Source organism: Protomyctophum parallelum, assembly GCF_964188405.1.
Source record: "Protomyctophum parallelum genome assembly, chromosome: 23".
In the NCBI taxonomy this organism is placed as follows: domain Eukaryota; kingdom Metazoa; phylum Chordata; class Actinopteri; order Myctophiformes; family Myctophidae; genus Protomyctophum; species Protomyctophum parallelum.
This window is the reverse complement of record NC_139715.1, coordinates 17,132,389-17,153,565: the sequence shown is the minus strand read 5'-3', so window position 1 is coordinate 17,153,565 and position 21,177 is coordinate 17,132,389. Positions and strand designations below refer to the sequence as shown.

Genomic DNA, 21,177 nt, shown 5'->3' with positions numbered 1-21,177 from the left:
ATATGTTGTTAAGCTAACTTAAGCCAACTTAAATTTAGCAGCAATGGGCCCCAGAGGCGAGGTGCGCAGGCCCACCGGTGTGTGGACAAGCCCTGGTGTTCGCCAACCCAATCCTATCATGACAGGCTGACCTCAGACCCTACATGCCCGCAGGACATCAATGAGGAAAACTCCAGCAAGCCTCAACTCAACTAGCCAGCCAGGGTCCTCCTCTTAGAAGATGGGACTCAGCAGCTCCCCACTGTCCAGAATCAGCTCCCCGGGGAAGAGAGAAGCGAGGCAGAACATCGGGTTGAAGTTCACCACCTTCTGATCCTCCTCTGTGGGGACGGAGCCAAGTGGCTCCCCGCTGTGCTGGCTCCACTCCTCGCTCGAGACTGAATCAAGGGCGGCGTCCCAGTCAAAGTCAGGCACCAGGTCATCCAGTGTGGGGATGGTGCACTGACTCTGTGGGAGCCAATCCAAGGCACAGCTAGGAGGGGAAGGAGGCACAGGCACAGCAGAGCTATCCACATTGCAGAGCTCCATAAACTGGTACTGGACAGGAGGGTGTGTGGGGCCCAAGTCAAAGTGCTCCTTGACCGACTCCAGCTCTTTCTGTTCGTCTCCGTGAAGCAGCTGGGAGCTAGAGCGAGTCGAGCGACGAGTGACCTTGGCCAGGCTAGTTGGAGAATCTTGTGGCCGCTTCCTCTTGCGTCCACTGACCGCCTGGCTCGGCAGATTCCGTTCCGCGCAAGTGACTTCAACAGAGTGCCCGGGGAGCTGCTGCGCGCCGGACCGGAGGTCGATCTGAACTTTGTCGACATCGCAGCGGAAGTGGCCGACATGCTGTGGGTCAACCGTCCAGAAGCGCCCCTTTCCCGACTCACCTTTCTCCTTCGGGAGCTTGATGAAGCCCTTGTTCACGGACAGAGTGTGCCGGATGGTGTCATTCCAGGTTGTGCTAGCGGTGCAGCGGTAGTAGGAGAAATTCACTCTGAACCATTCGTAAATAGCGGACAGTGTGAGCTTTCCACTCTCGCTGCCCTGTATGGCCATGAAGAGCAGCGTGGAACAGGACTGGGTCGGCTTCTCACCGGCATCCACCCCACCGGGGCAGTGGCCGTGCATCACCACGACTGGTGTGGGCAGGACCGTGGGCAGGACCGGGGGAATGCCCACGGACGCCATGTCCCCGACCAGAGGGGACAAAGCCAACACACCGACACCGAAGTCCTGGAGCCACTGCAGGCTCGTCAGACTGTCGTCCACCTCGGAGGGGTGCCACAGGGTGGCAGTGGTACACTGCAGAGGTAGCATGGCTGTCCTCTGAAACACCAAGTGTGTGTGTGTGTGTGTGTGTGTGTGTGTGTGTGTGTGTGTGTGGACCTACTGGTGTCTGCTAGGTCCTCCTTATTCCTTTACCTGTGGAAAGAAAGAAAGAAAGGTCAGTAAAAAGTAAACATGCATAGCTGTAAGAAGATGACAAGAACACAATGAAGGAAAACGCATAACATAACTAGTTACTTTTCAAATGTAGACAAAACACTAAATTATTTAAAAAAAAATATATATATAGTAGGCTACTAATACTTTACAAGTAAAATGCCTGTATTCCAAATGTTACTTGAGTAAAGGTACAAGCAACAAAATATACTTATATTACCAAAGTAAACATAAAAGTACACTACTTTCAAAAATAGCAGATCTACAAGCTCACAACTATTTTTAATAACCAAAATATGAAGTAGCTACTTCTTCGACCACTGAAAGCTGTATTGTGTAAATGTGGTGGACTAAACACTACCAGGTTTGACGTTAATATATATGAAGTCCACACTATGGTCGCAAGGGCCGGTGCACTTGACTCACAGCCCACTTAAACCTCCGGCCCGCAGTACCACCGTGACGGTTGGCATAAAGGAAGATATCTACAAACTAACAAGTGACAGTTATTGTTAGCTTTATGCGGAAAACGTTCTATTTAAAGCTTATACCGTCTGCATCCTGGCAGTGGTTAACGTTGGATACAGAATGCGATGACCGCCCGTTAACGTGTTTTAAAATAAACAAAACTCACCCCCAAATCAAAGATAAAAACAGATCTACAAAGCTTAGCTTAGTTCGATAACGATAACGACAAGTTAAGGCTTTCAGTCATTTTAAAACAACTAGCTAGATACTAGTAGCTACACAACGATTGAAATTTAAAATCATCCACAACTGCTGTAGACAGACAAGACTACGGTGTACATTAACTCTACAAACACATCCGTTAAGAGCGTTTTGAAAAATAAAACAACACTTACCTCTGTTGGTTAACCTGGAGACGATGGAATTTAAAAAAAAACTAAAAAGCTGTTTAGTAAATGTACAAATTAGCAGAAATGACAAGTTGAAACAATAAGTTGTGAGGAAATAACAACGGTGGATGACAAACTACAATGAAAGCAGGCAGTAAATCGTGTGAAACGGTTTCTCTGGCGGAGCTCTGAAAATGCACGACTGATCCCAACGAGAGTCTGAAGCACACTGACTCAGTGTAGTGAAGCGCACTGAACTGAAGCAGTTAGTTTGAACACCTGCTCGAGCGTCAACGGGACTTCCTGTTTGAATATTACCCCTGGCTTCACTTCCGCCCCATCCACGTTACATTGATTCCGTTGTTTTTCGACGGACAATATTATTATTTTCTCGTCACTAGTAAATTATTGAATTACGTTTAAAAAAAAAACTTTTATTTGTATGGTTCATTAACATACCTTTCGTTTTTATCGGAATTGTTTTATCGTGTGTTTATTTCTACACTGCCCTAACACTGTAGGGTGCGCACACTGCTAGATTCTAAGGTAAAACATTATTTTATTATGCTACAATCTGTTTAATAAGCTATCGTAAGTGTTTTTATCAGTGGTGTTTTTTTAAGCTTTTGGGGCTTTATGTAATGTATGAAAAAACGTTTACTGTTAGAGCAAGGCACAGTTTGCTGGTTTAATCACATTTGTTTGTGCATAAACAGCAGAATATCATTATGAGACATATCAATTCAATTGTGTCACCATCGCGTTTGTTAGACCTAGACTCGTTTGATAATGACAAAGAACACTGTTAGCAACATTAGCATCATCATCATGACATTATGATTAGCGTCACAGATTAGCTCCGTCTGAAGCCAATCTCTCATATGGCCATTAAATATATCCCTATAGAACGTCTGTGATCCACATACATTATTCATAACTCTAGGAGTTACATTATACTACTGCTAACTCAAATGCTCAATGTTAAATGGGGGACCCTGATGTAAGCAAGTCTAATTAAAGTAGACTTGTGCTATGGCTTAATAAAGTATACATGTGAACATCCATGGTAGGCTATATGATGATGATTGATTGAAATATGTATTAACAGTTTGCATAATTACAGTACATTCAAGCACAACTCAATACAACAACTGTTAACTGTGAGTGGACGACACCATAAAGCATTAACTTGTTTACCAGAGGGTCCACCGTTTTCAATTCATCATAATGATGAATGATGATGATGATTGTTTATTTATTTATGTTTGTGTTTCTGCACACTTTTATAATGTTATGCCAATATGTTCAGTACGTCTGGTTTTTCCACCAATGTCTGCATCTGATCACAGATCAATGTATTTATCTGTACAAACACTCTGTACTTTATTATTATTTTTGCATATTATTATAAGGCCTACATACTCTTATTATTGCATGACAAAAGGTGAAAGTGGGCTATCTACATGCTCACAACAAATACAATATTGTATTTGTTATAGTTGTGGTGTGGACCTGTTTAACTCTCACTCACTCTCTGCACTGTGTTTTTCCCCTGTCGCTGTGGTGAAGTCAGTTGGAGTTGAGGATGGAGCCAGAGGGATGAACAGTGGGAAACTAGTAGGCCTACTGTACAACAGGAGAGGACCTGCACCTGACCACCCAAGGCCATCTCCCTCCTCCCCAACACACACGCCATGCTGCAGAGACTGTATGGCAGCAGAGGATCAGTCCCCTCCAGTGCCTCCTACAGTCACGTGCAGTCCAACAGGAGAGGACCCACACTCCAAACCACCACCTCCTTCGCTGTGGCACTCTGGACCACTTGGCAGATGGACCAAATGAAGTGTACTCGGATACGGATCCCTGTATGTGAAAGCCATCCGTACTAAAAGGCCAATGTGAATCATGGCCAGCGGGGACCAGGCAATCGTTTTCGGGAAAACTTCGATTTAATCAGACTCAGTGTGAATCTGCCCTAACTAAGTGGTAATTGCAAATGGGCAAACAGAACCAAACACAAGAAACTAGAAGTCAGGTGAATTAAGAGTAGATTTATTGAAATGGAACAGATCAGTCATGCTGTGTGTAAGGACATCTAATAATAACAGCAGAAAAACGAAAGTGCAAGTTGAAGATCTCTGTGTTCAGACAGATTAACAACAGCGTTGTAACCAAGTTAGCACCTGGGCTGCTGTAGAAAACAGCGCTGACTCACCACTAAAAGCTGCATTACAAACAGAATGTCTCAGTGTGTAAAACCCTAGTGTACAGCTAAGCTGCAAACAAAATAGAGCAAACACCATGGTAAGATGAGAGAAGAAAATGTACATGCATACTTTGTCTGCATTTCTATAGCGCCTTAATCCAAAACGCTTTAGAATGTGAAATTTCCCCACATAGCAAAGGCAACCAATGCAAGGCACCAAGGACACTTTCACACAATGTCCATGGCCAGAAGAGAACAGTGCTTTCTACGTATCGCCCCGCTCGTTTACCAAGGTGTCACCTTTATGTTGGCTGCAGAGAATATGCTACAGCAGGGGTCTTCAACGGTGTTTCAGTCCAGGGACCCCTTAGGTGAGAGATGAAGCAGGGAGGGACCCCCACTACATATTGTATAAAATTGTGTTGCAGATTAAACTTTTTAATTGATGGCTTCATAGACTTGTCTGAGCACTGTCTGTGTGTGTGTGGCGTTGTTTGTATTCATGTTAATATGTGGCTAAGTGGCTGCTTGTCTCAGAGTTCCTATCACCCAAAGATCCTGTAGTAACTCTGACGACCCTCTAGGGGTCCCGGAACACCTGTTGAAGACCCCTGTGCAACAGCACAATGTTGTATCACGTATTGTTTGTGATGAATATTTTAAAACCATGTCAAAAACAGATGAGCAATGGATTTTTATTTATTTTACCATTTCTGATCATTTGACAGTTTTTGAAATAATTAAACAGGGAAACACCTTTGCTGTAAGAAATCATAATTGGATATCGATAAAAAAATACATGAAAACGGAATAGGACAAAACTTTAATGGGATGTGATCGAAAAAGGGTTAAACGCATTTTTCATTTAACCTCTTAAGTGAAATCACCTGGTGTTTCAAGTCGAACCAACCACTCACAGAATTGAGTGACAAATGTCAGGTAAATTTTCTCTCAGATAATAGAAAGGCAGCATTGTTAGGGGTCCCATCGGAATATAAGATGACGTAATACACAGAGGACAGACTTTCATGCGGTCTCCTGTAATGTAATAGGCCAAGGCTTTGTTCAGAGTGCTGCAGACTGCAAAGAAGATCCTTTAGGTCTGGCTGTCCATATTGTTATTCGCTAGTGATCAGATCAATGTGTGTACTCAAGACATCGTCGACCCAGCTACATTGGATGCTGTGGTAACGAAATAATTATAAAACATGAGTAATGCTCAACTTACAGTAAGTATATTCATGTACTCATCCAAATGATTTGGCCTACCATAGTCTGAAAATAGTCTGTCATACTGACCTACTGGCTGGTCGGTAGATAGCCCTGGTTGGTCCAGTGCGTTAGCGAGTTCTCACTAATGCCCTGACAGGAAAGCTGCACAGTGCACACGGGTAAAGATTCCATAGCTGTGCGAGGGGTCCAACTTTACAGAAAATTAACAAAACCACTTAGCTACTCACCGAAACAAAGCCTGCTATGTTTTGGAAAAAGTATATTCTCCAGGCTGGCTGAGTGTCTCAGGTTCCAGGCCCCAGCTTCTAGCACTATTTTTGTCATGAAATAAAATGCAACCATTTGCATCAGTGCAGGCAGAACCCGGAAATGTAGTAGTAGTAGAAGTTACTCTGTCCGGTACATATCTTTATTAAAATGCCACAAAGTGCATTTAACCCATTCTGAACGGGCACCCATTTTGGTGTTAGCATCATGTTATGCTTTATCTATTGAAAAAATAGCAGATCTACAAGCTCGTATCGCGCCACCGAGTGGCGCGATACGAGCTTGTAGGTCTGCTATTTTTTGAAAAATCGAAGAACGACTTGACATTTTTAGAATCTAATCTCAGGTCAGAATGGGTTCATCAGACCAGTGTGTGTCCGGCGGAAACCTCGTATGAATCTGATCTCAGGTCAGAATGGGTTAAGAGAGAGAGGACCTGAGATGCTTCCCAGCCTAGAGAATAGACTTTTTCCAAAACAAAGCAGGCTTTGTTTCGGTGAGTAGCTAAATGGTTTTGTTTATTTTCCGTAAAGTTGGACCCCTCGCACGCGGCAGTGGAATTTTTACCTGTGTGCAGCAGAGGCTTTCCTGTCAGGGCGTTGGAGAGAGACACGCTAACGCACTGGACCAGGGCAGATGGATTGTAGGCCGACGCCTCATTTAAATGGTTCTTAACGCTGCCACCACTGCTGGTTTTTTTCTACGACATAATTCACCTGGTGTCATAGGACTACCGCATGACTGCAATGAATCAATGCAAGATTTCTGGTAGGATAGAAAAAACAGCAGTAGGGGAGTCTTAAGGCACAGAGTTCAGAACTATGCTAGGCTTTCAAGTGGTTTGCAGGCCTTGACTTATGTTTTAGTACTCTCTTCAGAGCAGAGTACTTTGCGATATTTGCCAACTAATTAGATGGGGGGGGGGGGGGAAGCAAATTACAAGAAACCAATGATCTGTTTTCCCCTTGTCTATTAGTCACCCTATACTTCAACAGCTCTCTGGTGCTCCAGCTAATACCATCTGTATGGAACTTCACTGGCTGGTTTACACTCGACTCAATTCATCATTTATCTGATGTATTAGCAAAATAATTGTAATGTGTATGTCTGTTGATGTCCTCTCTTGGTTAGTGTAACTGCACTAATACTTAATTTATGCTCTGTGTGATTTAGTGTGATAACTGCATAACTCATCTATGGCTGAGAGCTGTGCAATGAGGGTGTCATTTGCCTTCTCGATACTTTTGCCCTTCAATTTCAAACCAGGATTCTTCACTTTCTTGACCACTGCTTTTCTATCTTAATAGCAAGTTTAAATTCAATTAAATTCAGCTGGTGAGCTAGCTGGTATTCTTTAATGTAGAAAACCAGTTGTATCGGGGGCTACTGAGGGTTCAGAGGTGAAGAAGTGCTGAATTGTTTTTACCATTGAGCTAATAGAGCCTGCCTGCTTGCTCAGGGGATAAAATTCAATCTTTGACACAATCTAAATGCCTCCACAGAAGAGCAGGGAGTCAAAATACAACCACTGCAATTGTATAAATTATACTAGTATACAGATGTTACATAGTGCCGCTTTAAGGCAAATGGGGCATGTAAATTAATGTGATATACAGCAATAACAATCATACAGCTAACACACAATAATATACAAAAGAGAGATTATATTGCATTTATCAGTGACTCATTTATATAGGTACAGTGAAATGTTGGAGTAACAAACCGCTGCTGACAATAGAAGAACTATGGCGATTGCCGACTACCGGTGGGCCCTGTTTTTTTCTTTTTCTTTTTCAACCGGGGTCACACACTTGCCCCTTCCCGTTTGGTCATGTATTTAAATAAAGATAATTCCTATAGTTTGTACTTTTAGATAAACACTGTATTGAGAGTGGACAAACCAGCCTGTTCCATACATACCAAATTATGCTATGTAGCCGATAGCAGTGCAGAAGGATTGATTTATCAAAGATACAGGCTATATCACTTCATGAGTTGTGTTGAACTGCCACCAGACAGAAAAAGACTGACCATCCTCTAATAAAGCTCTAAGCGTGTGTGAACAAGAGAGAGTTTATTTACATGTAAGAGAAGCCTCTTCTATACAAGCTGACACGCACATACACAGAGAGGTGTTCCTTTGCAGACACACTATACAAAGTTCTCGGGTCCTCTCATACCCCCGTTAAAACCGGTATACAAAACCAGTTGGTACCAGTATATACAAACCAGTCATTCCTTCGCTACTGTAGCATGTCCACGAAAGCATCAAACTCATCAATGTTTTTCTCGTAGACTGCCAGCTTCTCTGGAAGGGAGTCCTGGAGGGAGAAACGTTTGCAGTGGATTAACAGTAGCAGTAGCCCTACTATCATTGTGTGTAGAATGTGTGTGTGCTAGTTTCAGACAGAGATAATAGCCCCCATAACGATGTGTACACACTCGTTCTGCACTTCTTTCAATGCCGATAAAGCTTGTACCGTTTAAATCAGGGGGGGTCAAACTGGCAGCAGTAGGGCTAGTGGCTGGCAGCACCTGAAACGGGGTTCCAATGCGCCTCACACCCAAAATCAAATGGCTTTGCTTCAATATACATACCAGGTCGTCGGCCATAGAGGCCTGAGAGCTGATGTGCAGGGACAAGCTGGCCAGCTGTGGGGGGTTCTGGAACTCCCTGTAGAAGGAGCCTAGGTCCATGGGCAATAGGTCATCTTTGGAGAAGGCCGGTTTCTGACAGAATAAACCAAGGATGAACATCAGCGACTGTCCGTTGTTCGCCTAATTACAGTTTACCAGCTTTTCTGGTTGTTTCACCACTTCTACCCTATACATGAGTCTTAAATAACCTGCTCTAGAACGGGTTATCAGCTTTTGGGCTGGGGACCCCAAAAATACTTTGGCCATGTCTCCGATGATATCCAACGAGTGGTAGAGGTGAAAAAGGCGCACTGGCTCATACGCTAAATCTTTTTTTTCCCCACCATACATCTGTCTTTCATAATGAAAGATGCATGCTGCAGTGTTTTGTCCCAAAGGGGCTTCTGTAAAAAGGCGAACAAGCCTATGTATGACCCAGCATGCATGCTCTGAGCTCCTGGGGGCTCTCCGTTTGGAGTTATGGAAATTTTCACCTCTACCACTCGTTATTGGATATAATAACGATGCAGACCACAATCAATTTACCATCAATTGATACAATGAATCCATGCAGAGAAAGGGAGAGATCCTTACAAAGTCCACCATGACGAAGTCGTCTGGTTGTTGTCCTGAACCCTCAGACTCCTGGGAGTGCAGACTGCCCTGCAGGGGGGAGGGCGCCTGAGGGGAGTCAGGGGGTTGAACCTAACACACACACACACACACACACACACACACATTAGTGTCACTCTACACTATAAGGCTCTCTCCTGCTTCACATCGATATACATTTCTGTTAACATGTTCCTTAGTTTGATGCAACTATGACATACTTGCCGCTAAAACTTTTCGACTTGTAGACGCAGAATTATTTTCAACAAGATTTGCCCAGCATGTGATGTCAATTGTCTTACTTCATACTGAGTCATATGATACACGGCTCCAAATTCAGGCATGGTTTCAGCCCCAACAGAGCCCCTGGCTTACATTCTCAAATAAGTTACCCTATTGGCCTGAATATAAGATTTTTTCAATGGAAATATCCTAAAAAATAGGGTCGTATTATAACCGGCAGTAGACTACTTCATAGTCAATGTTCTTTTTCCACAAATGAGTCTTGAATACTGACGGTGTGCAAAATAATTTTGACGCTCAATGGTCGAGCGGTGAAGTCAATAACACGAGGCTAATGGAAATAAATGTTACCATGGGGTCATTCTCCTCGTTGTCCACACCTCTGGGTGCAAAGGCTGCAAACGGCAAGTCCAGACTTGCTGCCACCTACGCATATGCACACACATGCGCGCACACACACACACACACACACACACACACACACACAGTAAAATAAATGTGTGCTATACAGCTGAATCGGATTCCCCTACATCGAGAAAGGTTTGTGATACGATAATACTTAATGGTATGGAATATTGAGGTCACGTTATGACTGATGCGTAATATTGTTAAATTAAGTATATTTTGGACAAAGTCTTAATAATAATATAACCTATTTAACCACACTATCTCTATAACAGTACAAAAACTGATATTCCCAACAACATAATGCAATATGACTTTTCTTTAACTTTGTCCACTATATATATATATTGATTGATTGTTTATTTATTTCCGTGTCCTGCACACAATGTGCCCAACCCTCATGGGTTTATAAGATACCATTTCACAATTGCATTTCCAGCATGTTTACATTACATAATTCACACATTTCCAGCATGTTTAGTCCCTTTGGCAATTATTTAAATCTAGGATTTATATATATATATATAAATAAACACAAATCTTATCTTCTGGAGGTCCCTGACACAAAGCCTGTTCAGATGGTGGTCCGCGACCAAATACATATCAAATCAATTTGGGGGTCATTGACATGAAATGGTTTGAGACCCACCTGTGCGTTGGGTTTATTGACGAACGCCCCAACTCTCCTGGTGAACGCAGACAGTGATTCCACCGGGTCACAAAAAGGAGACGCACTCCTCCTCCCCGTTTCATCTCTCCTTCCATCACTCCTCCCTCCTGGGCTCTGGGACAGACCCTCGTCATCTCCACTGGAAAGAGAACCAGAGACTGATTACATCAGTGTCAAAGACTAATGTCACATTTCCACTGCTTGATACGGCTTAATAACTCTACCTGCTTTACTTTGTGTTTCACTACAGATAAGATATTAAGAGAATCAAGCTTCTAAGGTGATCTGAAACGCTTTACTTGTACTTTCTGTGGGAACTAAGCACTAAAACAAATTTCACCCACAGTTTTACTTACTGGGACGTGACAATAATGTTGATTCTGATCGTGACGTAGCGTGACTGAGTGACTAATTAGAAATGTTTGGGTTAGTGAAATTTGATATATTTGTTTTAGTTATAGACTTATAGATGCCTGACTTCTGTGGGAAGAAATATTGTTTTGCTCGTTTGGTTAACGTTCGATCCTTACTAGAGTTTTACAGTGTGCGACAGAAGGGATATAAGGGCTGAGGAGTGTTAGTCTTAACAAGTGAGTTTTCAGAGTGGCAGAAAATGTGGGGTGAATTTTCAACTTCGATGGAGGTGATATAAAAAAGATGGCCCCTTGACAGTAATCTCTGGGGGCCAAGCTAGAAGACTCAACTTATTATACATCCCTAATATCGTCAAATGGTAGAAGAAACCGCTCACCTGCTGCCAGGAGTGTTGGGTGCGTGGTCAACGGTCACATGAGCATCAGTCCCATGAGCTGGTTGGACAGGACCCAACGCAACCCCGCCCTCCTTCCCAGCATGCATCACCTTACGAGGAGAAGGAAGATGAAGAGAGTTACCAGGAGTGGCCAAATACAAAGGGGTGGGTGAGTGAGTTGTGAGTGTGTGTGTGTCAGTGTTACCTGGTGCAGGTTGACAGCACCAGGGTGAAAATGGTCAGCAGCTCCCCCTACAGCGTTGGGCTGATATGACATCCTTGAACTGTACAACTGGAGGGACAGACAGACAGAGAGAGAGACAAACTCGTATTTAAAAGAGAGATAGAGACAGAAATAGACGAGAGAGAAAAGGGCTAAAAGAGAGCACATGCAAGGATGTTTTAAACAGGAGTTGAGGAAAGCCAGAGATAACACAATTAGAGGACGGCTGACCAGTCTGTAGAGTTAGCTTAACAGAGATCTCTATTCATACTTCAGTCTAGACACCAAATGGCGAAGACGCTAATCGTTTACATACAGATTTGCACACACACACACACACACACACACACACACACACACACACACACACACACACACACACACACACACACACACACACACACACACACACACACACACACACACACACACACACACACACACACACACACACACACACACACACACACACACACACACACACACACACAATAAGACTCACAGTGTGAGTGACAGGTCCGGTGTGTTGCAAACTGTCCAAGGGGAGAGGCTTAGACGCCTTTGCAGGGGAGGGAGTCAACGTACACACACACTGAGACAAGACAAACACACATGCATGCACACACACGCGCGCACACACAGCAGAGATGAACGGACAAAGACACGCGCACAGACCACAAACCCAGATGCACAGCAGAGAGACAGACAGACAGAGACACACACACACACACAAAGACAGGCAATTCACAGAGGCAGAGAGAAGGAAAAGACACAAACAGGGGGACAGACAGAAGAGAGAAAAACAGCAGATGAAAAACATTCGTAAAACAGTGGGAGGAAAAGACAAAGAATAGGTGACAGAATATAGATTTGTGAAGAAGAGAACGAAAGAGTCCGTGATTGTCACTGCTTGTGTCAGAGTGCGTTTGACGAGTCATACCTGAGAGGGAGGGGAGGTGGAGAAGGAGGTGGTGCACACCTCCTGGGAGTCTTCAACTGCTCCAAACACTCCTTCCTCCTCGCCCGGGGCTCTGGACACAGACACGGACACAAACACACACACACACACACACGTGCGTGAGAAATCTCTAGGAGTGTAAAGGTAGCCAAACAAGCTTGATCGGTCGGCTTTCAACGCTCTACAACTTGCAACCGGACGCTACAGTGTACCCACCGCCCATTCAACATATTTTTGGCACTTTCCAATACCGCCGCCGCTTCGGTGGAGACAAGAGTATGAATTTTACTGTGTGTGTGTGTATGTGTGTGTGTAGCAACCATCAAGTAACACAATGTTGGTACAGAGGGAGGCACATTGCTCAGACAATGTACGATCATTAAAAGATCACAAAAGATGGAGGGAGGTTTCCGATTTTTTGTTTCATAGTACAGTCACCATGAGGGTACAGTACCGTAGTGTTTGGATGACCAAACAGTTACCTCAGATCAATAGTGACAGGTCAGTGAACAGAACACACTTGATAAGACTGACAGGGCCTCGTACATGGACTGACGCTGTGTATGGGTACCATCTATCTAGCATAGACATTATATAAAGGTAGACGCCCCTTTCGGCTGTGGAGCGTATGTGTTCAAGGGAGGGAAAAAGATTCCCGAGATTCCTGGCGAAGCACCGCGGAAGCATGAGTGCTTCACAGCGCGCATGTTCGGGTCTGATAAGTCCCGGAAAAGATGTGGAAGGCACGCTACGTCACTTGAGTGGCAGCGTGACGTAGCGTGCCTTCCACTCTTCCGCCGTACTTCCTGCCCCAGTGTAAATTCTTCCGCCCTCCCGTCGACACACATGGCCGAACTGCAGCGGCCAATGAGGCATATATTTGTTTAATATCTATGATCTCTAGTACCTGTAGTTACAGGGCTGACCCGCGTGGTGGGCAAGATGGTTGCCATAGGGATTGTCCAGGAAGTGGTCCACGATGATCCCCATGATGGGAGCCGAGCGCTCAAACTGTCTGCAGACGAAGCAGTACAAAACCACAGGACATTTGACTGAATATCAGCTTCTACCATGGATTAAAGCAAAATAAAATGTCATGACCTAATGTGTGATGAAAACAGTGTGAAAGGAGCCCCACACCAAAGTGTTGATTCAACAATTAAACAAATGCTGAATCCGAAGACAGCCCATCTACAAACTCACAATATGTCACAGACGCATTGAGAGCTTGTAGATTTTTTGTAGCTATTTTCGCTGCGCAACACGCTTCAATCCAAATGATTGAAATCAGTCGTAATCAATGCGTTCTACATATTCACACAAAGGTCCTCGCCTGCACTGAAAAGAAAACCAATGAAATTATGGCTATTGGCTAGCGAGAAAGCTAGTGGGCTAGAAATAAGGTTATTTGCAGTGTCAGGGTAATTTTGTCACAAAGCCTGGAGGAGCTGAGAACCAAACAGAGGATCTTCCGATTCCCATTTCCCAGAATGCCTTCCCACTTGCTGATCCACTGCCGCCCTAGTGCTGATACAAGCTATGTAACAATTGGGTCATGCAACAGTTTATAGAGCCACACAAAAACGATGTCAGTCTGTATGACTGACCAGAGTGTGTGTCTGTGTGTGTGTGTGTGTGTGTGTTACCTGTTCGACATGAATGCCAGGTTAGTGCGATAGGCACACGACAGGGTGACGGTGCCAATGGGGGTGCCCACTACACCCACACGTACCGTCTGAAAACCTACACAACAAAAACACACGACAGACCTTTTCAAATGAAACCGAACACAAACTGAAAACATCCTTGAACAAACGTGCGTTCGTGTTGGTGTGTGCAGGACAGACAGGGAGGTTTAGAACAAGGTTACCTTCTCCTAGTCCACTGAGCTGGACCTCACCAAAGTATATCCTAGATGCATGGAGAAATATGTACAATAATTATCAGAAGGATGTTCTTCAGAAAGAAGAAAAGGCAATCGTGAGAATAATCACTACTAAAATAATCAATAGTTACAGACCTACTACTGTACACCACTGTTCTTTTATGTGCACAAGCACCCACACACAGTAAGCACATACCTGTATAATATGACATAGTCATGTCCCTGCTTTCTGGACAGTTTGTATGCAGGAGTGACTCTGGTGATAGCCAGTAGTGACTTCAGCAGGAGGGACAGACGGTTGTACACAGTATAAGACACCTTAATATCTTTATCGCATCTACAGAGGGACAAAAACAACATGTATGTGACAATTCTGTACACACTGCAACCATACAGGGATACTCTTTGTGTTGTTACTGTCATTAGCTGCTGTGTCAAGTGTCAAGGACACTGGTGAAAAACACAATGAATAAACCCCACTCACTTTTCATTCATCTCCACGCACCAAGTCTCCAACTCCATGGAGTCACCCTGGTGTGGGGGGGAGAGCGAGAGAGAGAGAGAGAGAGAGAGAGAGAGAGAGAGAGAGAGCGAGAGAGTTGGATTAGAATGAAACCACTGTTTCCATGTGTGTTGTGTGCTTGCATTCTTTTCAATCAGCTTCATACTATTTGTACATGCTGACAGCAGGCTGGCCCACAATCTCAATTCTCTCATTTCAAACCAGTCAACAACAATTACAGTACATGGGGTGTTTCTTAATTGATACATAACAACAAGGCTGTGGACCTGAACTAGACAAGCGTCAATCCGGCTATACGACTATCAGCTAGTGCTGCACGATTCTCATTTTTTACCATTAATATATTATTGTCTTTTGTTGCTCAACAACTGCTCCATTCATAATGTGGCACCCGTCCTGAAGCCAACTACTGTGGCTTTAAACCGACAACATCAAAGTGCTCGACTTAAACCTCTCTTAAAGAATATCTCTTGTATAGTAGCAAAAACATAAGAGCAGCTCAAATGAATTGGACAGCCAACTGCACGATTCTTGCTTAAATTTAGAAATGAGATCTCATAGGTGTCTGAGTCTAGATCTCGAATCTTTTATCGATTAATTGTGCAGCACTACCAGCTGGACTGATTCTGTCCCTCCGGGACATTAGCACAGAAAACAAATATACATTCGTAAAAGTGACAGCATGCCCCAAAATAAAGAGTTTTCTTTATGTCCGCGCACAAGTATGTGAACGCCTCACACACGTCAAGACAAAATGTATGGATCCACTTTTACCTCTATTACACTGGCCAACATATTTGTGTATTTAATATGTTTCAAAAAAAGGTTCCACGTGACACGATGTGAGCTTGTAGATTTGTTCAAATACTAAATAGCAGATGCATATAGGTTTAAAGTGCTTGTGCGCCTTTAATAGTCGCTTATTTTGGGCTCGTCTTCGTAGACAGGGCTGCTTTATTTCTCTCGCAAAATCGGATCTTTACCTCTGATGTCTTGAGGGAGATCTCCACACACATGGATCGACCGATGCCTGGAAGCTGGCCGGACAGGGCCTTCTTAGCTTCATGAGTTACTTCCGGTATGTCCTTAATGGCCAGGTTGAACTGGAGGAAAGCACACGGGCAGAGAGACACAAATAATAGGGAATGGGTGGAAAGCCGAGAAGGGTAACACAATACCCTTAACTTGGAAGACCTTTCAAAATAGACATGAAAACAGAGACGAAAACAGGACAGGGAGAGAAAGCGCTGGTGCAAATGGATCTATGTCCATTGGAGTCATGAGGCAACAACGGTTGCATTATCATTTGACACTACAGTGTGTTGCGTATTACGTTAACCTGCTCAAAGTGAAGGTGGATTGAATAGATGGAATGGAGGAGGAATGAGATGAAAAATGAATGGGTGGAGGGGAAGCTTTCCCCAAACTCTCTGGGCGAGTGGGCGTTCTTAGTCCCGTTATTTTTTTCTCCCCATGTGCTTAAACCCTATACCTTGCTGACCGAGGTTGGCCTTCTCCTTTTTCCCCACTACACCAAATCTCTTCGGCAAAGGATAGCCAATCTACAGACTCACAGCATTGCATGTTGTGGGCAAAGATGAGAGATAGGAAGGAAGGACATAGGGCTTAAGGACAGCATTGAAGGAGACATGTTACGAATAGCATGGTTACCCAGTCGGAGCCGGTGGGTGACGAGGAGGAGCGAGTGCAGATCTTCTCTCCCAGACGAGCCTGGACGATCACCTGGACAGTCTGAGAACAGGAAATGAAGGGTCTCACCAATCAGGAAATAACACACCGACCAATAACGGCACGGGAACAGATAACACAGGAAATGCGCATACCAGTTATGAAATTACAGTACACACATCTCAAAAACACGTTCTCGACAAACACACAGAAAGGCGTGGACTTGGAACTGCTTAGAAACACACATACAGAATCAAGTAACAGGTTTAAGTCATTAAAATTGTGTCCATTGTGCCAAAATGTATTAACAACTTTAACTCTACTGTATATGCATTGTTGACCAGGGTTCTCCAGGAGTCAGGACCCTGGTCTCTTTTCCCCTCTACACACGAATTCTCGAATTGTCATGAGCTTGTAAACCTGCTATTTTGCCAAATGTTTGCCTAATATGAGATGCTACCAGGGATCATGTGGTTTAAACTGTATTAATTTATTTATAACAAAGGTTTTGTTTTTACGTTGTGAGCTCTCCCTCAGTGCAATCACAAGGTTTAGATAAAAATGTAGTTAATTCATCCGTTACTTGATGATCTACAGGCACTTGATAAGACGCTGTGCCCCTCAAAAGACCCAGTGTGAATCTGTCAGAACAGCAGTGATGTTGTATAAACAAAAATAAATAAAGGCGTTTTCATAAAGCGTTTTCTAAAAAAAATACCCTCACATAACCATAGCAACTGTAAACAGAAACATCAGAGTAAAACTGAAGGTAAAGGGGGAAAAGTATTTCATTCAAAGTTAATGATACATCGTGAGAGCACAGAAGATAGCAATAATCTATCTATTAGCAGACGATAGACATCCCTCCAAAAGTAAGTCACAATTGAACGGCAACAATATTTATCCAAGAAAATGCCATCTCTTCTCTGACCTTCAAGGCGAAGAACTTGATGAATTTGTCCAGGTCCTTCCTGTCCTGGGAGCTCAGGTCACCGTGACCATCCATGATGTCACAACCCTGGCACAACATCACATCATGACAAAACGAAAATAAGTCGATCAGGGAGAACATTCTTCCAACATTCACAATTTGCCATGTCCAAGAATTTTCTCTCTTTAACCCATTCTGGGCGGGAAGTGGGAACCCGTTTTGGTATTTTAATAAGAATGATGTTATAATTTAGCTATTGAAAAATAGCAGATCTACAAGCTCATAGCGCGGCACCGAGTGCTGCGCTACGAGCTTGTAGGTCTGCTATTTTGAAAAATCGTGAAAATATGCCTCAAATCTTTGAATATATATTATTACAGTGAAATTTTTAACTCAAATCTTTGCTTCTGGGGAGGTTTTTCAGAAAACTGTCAGGATTTTGAAGACATTTTTATTTTATTTCGATGTCAGGTCTAAATGGGTTAAAGGAATACAAACTATTTGTACTGTAGCCATGTTTATTGAACTGAATTTATTTTTTTGGACGTGAGGAACACTACAACACTAAGACAACTCATATTGTACAGTCATTTTAACAGTCAAAATCTTGCTCATCAAGGCAGTTGTTCAAACATGTCTCCTCTCCCTTTCTACGAGAGGAATCCAAAAGAATAATAGACATGACGTTGTATAAAGTCTCCTCTCACTTACAATAACTCAACAATAGCTCAAAATAAGTGCTTAAAAACTACTGAATCACTTCACCTACAGAACCCAGTGAATACCTTTTTTTGTAACAATTCCCATGTCCATAATGCATTATAAACATACAAATAATATTATATTATTGTGTGTGCAACATTACATCATGAAAATAATATATTACCCATACATAGCTCCATTGTGGTAGTCTTTGTATTGAGTTTGTGCTTGAAATGTACTGTAATTCTGCAAACTGTTAATAAATATTTCAATCAATCAATCCAAAGACCAGAAACATCGGTCTTAAAGAGTATACATTTACCATTATGTCTCAAGACGATTTAAATGGCAGAAAACCCAGGGTAGTGAATGATGATTATGCTAAAATTATAAACAATAATAATGGAAATCATTGACGTGGGTCAAATCATATATAGTACCACCACAGTGTAGCATTGCAGGGTGAATTTGTCGAAATGGACTAGTGTGTGAAGACATTGGCAAAGAGTTTACATGTTTATACCTACTATTATTAGCTCCTGGTGGTTGTGTAAACATTGCTCAATTGTTCAACCAACCAACGGTGGCCCGTGGTGGCTAACGTTAGCATCATGCTAGCAGCGTTTTTGTTTGTTACTTACACATCACAAAGGAGAGAATCTCTTTGATGTCCGTCTTCCCGTGTTGAACCTGTGCAACACAATATAGTATCTAAATACAGAAAACAACGAGATATGATATGTCTATATTACACACGGTTACATGGCTGGAGAACAGGAGACTATAAAATAAACACAAACACACTGCAGCTCTTCTTCTGCCCAGCTGAGCTGGCCCAAACCAAATACACGCATGAGATACGATTTTGCCCATATCAGTTTATTGTAAGACTTCCTTCCTTCTGCAAATTGAGATACCTGTATTATAGTAGAATACATTAACCTAAAGATACATTCCCTGCTGCTTCATGACTTTATTTATGTATTTATTACCGGTTTTTTTTGTTACTCAAAAACTTGGAATAAAATAAAGAAAGAAAGAAAATCCCTGTGACTAGTCTGATTGATTTAAGTTTTTATTAACAATTTACAGTACATTTCAAGCACAATTTTTCCACATTTTTCAATTAATCATTCCACTATGCAGTGGATCGATTGTTAAAGAGGACAACAATAATATGAATAATAAGAATAAAGACGACATACATTCCAATGTCCTCTACGGTTTATGTAAAATACATCCCCCCATTTTCCCTCACTGTATATTGTATCTTTTCCCTTTTTTGCTTCCCATATGATGAATTCCTGTTCTGTTTTTTAGCTACATAGAAATGTCTATTTGTATGTCTCTAAATGTTTGTAGGCCTATGTCTTTAAATGTTTTGTAGCCCTCCAAGCAGAACCCAATGGTACTGAAGTTTCTGACATTTTGTTCGACCCAGTCCATGGGGTCCTGTTGCACCACTACCATGCCACCTGGTACGCAGCCATTCTTAAACATAAACAACAAGTTTAGAGCCTGTCCACGCTCTGTGACGACATTTTTCCTTGTGAGGCTTTCTGAATATGTAAAGTATAAGTACCCATACATGCCGCTGCGAATATCTCCTGTGGCGCGGAAGCCGTTAAGTATTTTTAATCTATGTTTGCCCGATTTGGAAGCTTGGATTAATCTCTTCCTTCCTTGTTTATTGACACCTCATTGTACCGCCTATCTGGCTAGCTAGTGGCGCTATAGAGCACCGAAGTCCTGACGTAACTCGCTCATCCCGACGATTCCCCTGGTTCACGGAAGTAATTTCTCTATGGAGAATAACATGGGGTGATCTTAATATCGTCTACTATAAGCGTTGTGGTCCAAAAATAAACAAGCTGTCTCGGCGTTATTGTCAGGGAGGTGTCTCTGTATCGTTTGCAACAGTCAGTCACTCATATATGATACAGTCTGCTTCTAGCGAAAATCTATAACTAATTCAGCAGCAGTAACATTAGCGTTTTCTCTCAGTCAGTTGATTCTTCATATCCATATGAGTGAAGCGGCCGGGGTGACATGTTTATTTTTAAAACACAGTTGTTATATGAGGCGATCTCAAATCGCCTCAATGGGGATTTCAATGCAACGAAACAAATACATGAACCTGGGGACTGACGCCCTCTACTGAAAGTGACGTCATACTTCGGTGCTCTATAGCTATGACACAGCAGATCAGAGGCAGGGACGTAGCCGCACAAGCCAACCGCACACCGGGAGGTGGTACAATAAACGGTAAACAAACAAGAAGAAATAAAGCGACCAAATCGGTCAAACAAAGATTAAAAATACTTAACAGCTTCCGCGACATAGGAGATATTGACAGCGGAATGTATAGGTAGCCTACTTAAAGTTCCCGAATTCAGAATAATTTAAACTAAAACAGGCCGTCAAACGGCGCAGATTCTATCTTAGAGAGCATGTCTACTTCCGCGTTCCGAAATTCCCATACGAAAATATAGTTATGACCAGGGACCCAACATAAAACTCATCAAAATTTCAGAAAAGCTTTATGTAGGGTCCCGAAAGGGGCTAAATGTTTTGATGAATTGAACAATGTGGACCCTGTTGTAAACAAGTGTAATGCTTAATTGGGTCGTCCACTCACAGTTGACAGTCTTTGTATTGAGTTTGTGCTTAAAATGTACTGTAAATTCTACAAACTGTTAATAAATATTTCAATCAATCAATCAATGAAATACAAATGTTTGAACAGTCTGGGAAATAAATTCAGGGAAAAAAGTACCCTATGCCTGTATTCTGTTTACTTTGCTTGACGACGTGTTTAGTTAGCATTACATTCGCAACAGCACTTTCGCTCTACCTCCTCAACGTACTCGAGGAGGGGAAAAAACTATTGAACATTTTAAACATGGACTTTATTAAAGTACATGTTGACGTCTCATGCTCATGTAACCAAACAATGTGTG

At 42.8% G+C, this 21,177-nt stretch overlaps 2 protein-coding genes across 3 annotated transcripts; both read right to left on the bottom strand.

Moving 5' to 3' along the window:
- Nucleotides 1-213: 213 nt before the first annotated feature.
- Nucleotides 214-1,299, bottom strand: LOC310853928 (forkhead box protein J1-A-like; the record flags this gene model as incomplete). The annotated part of the gene is made up of 1 exon (XM_083758402.1): nt 214-1,299. The coding sequence occupies one exon, from the start codon at nt 1,297-1,299 to the stop codon at nt 214-216; it is 1,086 nt and encodes a 361-aa protein (XP_083614528.1).
- A 5,116-nt stretch (nt 1,300-6,415) lies between these two features.
- atg13 (ATG13 autophagy related 13 homolog) lies at nt 6,416-19,046 on the bottom strand. 2 transcript variants are annotated; one of them, XM_083758751.1, is made up of 18 exons: nt 18,859-19,046; nt 17,516-17,602; nt 16,567-16,647; nt 15,879-15,998; nt 14,857-14,903; nt 14,569-14,709; nt 14,358-14,398; nt 14,134-14,230; nt 13,395-13,502; nt 12,470-12,560; nt 12,032-12,121; nt 11,512-11,598; nt 11,307-11,416; nt 10,535-10,694; nt 9,832-9,906; nt 9,220-9,330; nt 8,587-8,718; nt 6,416-8,309 (listed from the first exon to the last, which is right to left on the bottom strand). In XM_083758751.1, the coding sequence occupies exons 2-18, from the start codon at nt 17,588-17,590 to the stop codon at nt 8,232-8,234; spliced, it is 1,644 nt and encodes a 547-aa protein (XP_083614877.1). In that variant the 5' UTR covers nt 17,591-17,602; nt 18,859-19,046; the 3' UTR covers nt 6,416-8,231. The 2 variants fall into 2 exon arrangements, with proteins under 2 accessions (XP_083614877.1, XP_083614878.1); XM_083758752.1 differs by lacking the exon at nt 12,032-12,121.
- Nucleotides 19,047-21,177: the final 2,131 nt, after the last annotated feature.

Coding starts and splice junctions, on each gene's coding strand:
- atg13 (XM_083758751.1), bottom strand. CDS start 17,590: ATGGATGGTCACGGTGACCTGAGCTCCCAGGACAGGAAGGACCTGGAC. Junction 16,648..17,515: donor TCAAGTTCTTCGCCTTGAAG/GTCAGAGAAGAG, acceptor TCCTGTTCTCAG/ACTGTCCAGGTGATCGTCCA. Junction 9,331..9,831: donor ACGAGGAGAATGACCCCATG/GTAACATTTATT, acceptor TGTGTGTGTTAG/GTTCAACCCCCTGACTCCCC.